The 3,955-nt window shown below is 56.0% G+C and overlaps 1 protein-coding gene across 1 annotated transcript in view; it reads left to right on the top strand.

The window, feature by feature from the left end:
* The first annotated feature begins 3,715 nt into the window (after positions 1-3,715).
* Positions 3,716-3,955, top strand: part of KCNQ1 (potassium voltage-gated channel subfamily Q member 1) — a 297,380-nt gene continuing 297,140 nt past the window's right edge. Inside the window, exon 1 of the mRNA XM_007949332.1 lies at positions 3,716-3,942. Coding sequence (XP_007947523.1) covers positions 3,716-3,942 — 227 coding nt within the window. The remainder of the gene's footprint in view (positions 3,943-3,955) is intronic.

The raw sequence follows: 3,955 nt of genomic DNA, 5'->3' as shown, positions 1-3,955 counted from the left end.
ACCCACAGCGCCCCTAGAGGACAGAGTGGAACTGCACCACAGGGGGTTTCCACGGCTGTGGTCTTTTTGGAAGCAGACTGCCTCATCTTTCTTCCATGGAGCAACTCGTAGGTTCGAGCCACTGACCTTTTGGTTAGCAGCTAAGCTCTTAACCACTGGGCCATCAGAGCTCTTTGCATCCATATACATGGATACACACATACATCCATATACATGGATACACACATGCATCCATATACATGGATACACACACGCATCTCTCTAAGCATCTGTCCATCCATCTACCAACCGTCTCATCTCGAGACAGCAGTCCCAGGAGTATCAATAACCCGATTCCTTTGGGCTCTTTCTTTCCCGTGAATGTCAGTAATGATATTGGTGATGGGCTCCATCACGTGGCTGCCCCAGAGCATAACTCAACCACTCAAGGGTGCCTGGGCTCTCTCCAGACTTTTGCTGGTACAAATAGTCCTGCAATGAGTAGCTGTGTCATGGGCTAAAAACCAGAAAAATGTCTGCCTGAAAACCAGAAAAATGTCTGCCTGTGTGTTAGTGACCATGCAAAGATATTGAAGTGTGTGGATTATAACAAACTATGGAAAACATTGGGAAGAATGGGAATTCCAGAACACTTAGGTGGGCTCATGAGGAGCCTGTACATAGACCAAGAGGCTGCCAATCGAATAGAACAAGGGGACACTGCATGGATTTAAATCAGGAAGGAGTGCGTCAGGGTTGTATCCTTTCACCATACTTGTTCAATCTGTGTGCTGAGCAAATAATCTGAGAAGCTGGACTACATGAAGAAGAATGTGGCATCAGGATTGGAGGAAGACTCATTAACGACCTGAGATACGCAGACGAGACAACATTGCTTGCTGAAAACGAAAACGACTTGAAGCATTTACTGATGAAGATCAAAGACTACAGCCTTTGGTATGGATTACACCTCAATATGAAAAAGCAAAAGTACTCACAACTGATTGGTCAATCGGCAACATCATGATAAATGGAGAAAAGACTGACATGGTCAAGGATTTCTTTTTCCTTGAACCAACGATCATTACCCGTGGAAGCAGTGGTCAAGACATCAAACAACATATCACACTGGGCAAATCCACTGCAAAAGACCTCCTTAAAGTGTTAAAGAGCAAAGATACCACTTTGAGGACTAAGGTACACCTGACCCGAAAAGCCATGGTGTTTCATTCCCCTCAGATGCACGAGAAATCTGGACAACGAACAAGACCAAAGAAGAATTGATGCCTTTGAATCAGGGCATTGTGAAGAATACGGACGAGACCAAGGATGGCCAGAAAAACGAACACATCTGTCTTGGAAGCAGTGCAGCCAGAATATTCCTTAGAAGCGAGAATGTCAAGACTTCAACTCACGTGTTTTGCTCAAGTTATTAGGAGACCACACAGGTGTGGCACTCTGTTACGGCAGCCCTAAGAGTTCCACGAACCCGAGGTTGATAGCCTTTTGTATTTTCTCCAAATGGTTAACAGGCTCGGCCAGTAAATGAGAAGTGGCTTTGGTCCACTGAGCGGCGTCTCGGAGGCAGGCCTGGGGCCGACGCCTGAGAAAGCAGCCGAAGCACGGTTTGGCTCTGACACGTGTGCACTGTGAGCCGGGCTCTGCTGTGCTCTGACGGCCTGTTCCCACGTAGCTCTGGGTGCTCCCATCAGTGTCCTTGCTGGGTGAAACAGCACGTGTGCTTTCACACACACCGCCCTGTCCTCTGCGATGTGTGGGGGCACCTGCCTTGCCGCAGCCTCAGCCACGGTGTGGTCAGCGCTGGGCTGTTGGGTGCCAGTCAGAGGAGTGGAGCTGAGTGTGTTCTAACGAGCGTCTTCCCATCAGCACTGAGGCTGTGTGTGTCTTCTTTCCCAGGCACCGCTGTGTCCCCTTTCCCAAAAGGCTCTTGGCCGCCTTCTTCTGTCTCACGCGCTCCTGGTGTGTCCGTGGCACTCATCCTTTCCTATGGCACAAACTGCAAATCCCTGGGTCGTCTGTCCTTGGTGTTCTGCGACTGGTGGTTTTGACGCATCTGGGTTGTAGGGTTGGAGAGTACAGATGGACTCGGCCTGCCAGGACGACCACCGAGCCAGAGCCTCCTCACAAGTGAGGCTGGTGAGACGACATCTCACTCACTCTCGACACATCATCAGGAAAGACCCGTGACTAGAAAGGGTGTTGTCAGAGGGTCAGCGCAAACCAGAGAAGCCTCCGTGAGTGGCGTGACGCAGGAGCCGCATTAAAGCCCTCGAATGGGCCAGCCATCAGGCAGGCACACAGGACCGGGCCTCGACGCACTCTGCTGTACACAGGTGCCCGTGAGTCACCCAGCACCACCGCCACCAGCAGCAACCGGGCTGTGTTTCTTTTTTTTAAAATTACTTTTATCTATTGCCTGTGGATTTCCCGACCCCGTTCTGCTGAGGTGTGGAGGAATCCACCGGCCTCCTTAGAGCACAGAGTGGCTTCAGCTTGTTACATCTTACGCATAAGCCCTGCTCCATGTGAGGCATGTCCCTGTGCAGTTCCTTTCCTTGTCTCCACACCACTGTCCGTTTGCTCTACTGATTTGGGACATCCGTGTGTAGACAGTTCATCCACACGCCCACAAACTATATCCCCAGTGCCAGCTGTGGGAGATATGGTGGCATAGTGCCTAAGGCACTTGACTGCTGACCAGAAGGCCGGTGGTTCAAACCCACCAACCCGCCTCAGAAGGAAGGTTGGGCAATCTACTTCCGTAGTGATACTGCCTTGGAAACCCAAGGAGGGGTCGCTATGAGCCGGGTCTGACTGGACAGCAAACAACAACAGCTGTGTGTATGCTGGCTGTGCTGCTGGCGGCCCCACCCACACCCTGCACAGGTAAATTCTCCCTGCCCCCACCCTCTGCCTGTTTTGTATCTTAGGGGATTCCTGGTGGGGCCCCCCTTTAGGTGTCTCTGCAGCTCCACACAGAGCCCCTGCTGAGTGCGGGCAGCACCCAAGAGTGTGTGTGGGGAAGAGCTGGGACCCACTCTGCCAGATCAGGGAGCTGGGTGTCCGGAGGGTGCTCAGGGAAGACTGGGAAGCGTCTGGTCTATCATGGGTGCCCTGGCCTGGATGGGGTCACAGCCAAGGTGCCGCACCTCCCGGACAATGCCCCAGAGAGTCCCGTCCCCTCTGCTTGCCGCCCCTCCCCCGCCCAGGGAACCCAGATGCCCAGTGGGCATCCCAGTGGCAGTGCGGAGGGAGTCCCGCAGACCCGGGGACCGCCCATGCAGTCACCCACGCTGTCCTCGCCCCACCTAGGGGAACCTACGGAACCAGTGGCAGCCAGGTGCAGAGGGCGGAGAGGACAAGGCATCCATTCTCCTCCCTGACCCAGGGTGATCAAGGCGGCAGCCCCGCCCACTGCCCCAGCGGCCCGCCCCCGCCGGGACCGCTCCGTGTCGTTCCCAGGTCCGCCCGCTCAGTCCCTGCGGGCACTTGGGGGCAGCCCAGAGCGCTCGGGACTAACGCCTCCTGGCGCCACGAGGGTCGCCCCGCGCGTGGCCCCGAGCGCCCCTCTTCCCGCTCCCCTCACCCCCCCGAGCGTCTCAGGTTGCACCCGGCAGTTGCGGGCAAGTGGGCGCTGGCATCCTCCCCGCCCCGGCCGCGTGACTCTAGGAATCTGTCCGCCCGGTGGGGGCTCCGCACCTCGCTGAGACAATAAATGAGGGGGTGGTGGTGGCGAGCCGGTGACAGGTGGGCGCAGAGCGCGCGAGACCTAGCCACTGAGATTGGCCTTAGGAAGTGCAGGCACGTGGGCTCGGGCCGGGCCACCACGTGGGTGCGGGAGAGGGCGGGGCGAGCAGGAGCGCGCAGGAGTGGGCGGGTCCCAGCAGGTGTGCCCCTCGTGGAGGCTCCGCAGGTGGGCACGGAGAAGGCGAGATCAAGGCGGTGCGCGCGAGTG

Source organism: Orycteropus afer, unplaced genomic scaffold (genome assembly GCF_000298275.1).
Source record: "Orycteropus afer afer isolate SDZICR_OR568_19922 unplaced genomic scaffold, OryAfe1.0 scaffold00244, whole genome shotgun sequence".
Lineage (NCBI taxonomy): Eukaryota > Metazoa > Chordata > Mammalia > Tubulidentata > Orycteropodidae > Orycteropus > Orycteropus afer.
The sequence above is the reverse complement of the archived record's forward strand: the minus strand, read 5'-3'. Positions and strand labels throughout refer to the sequence as shown.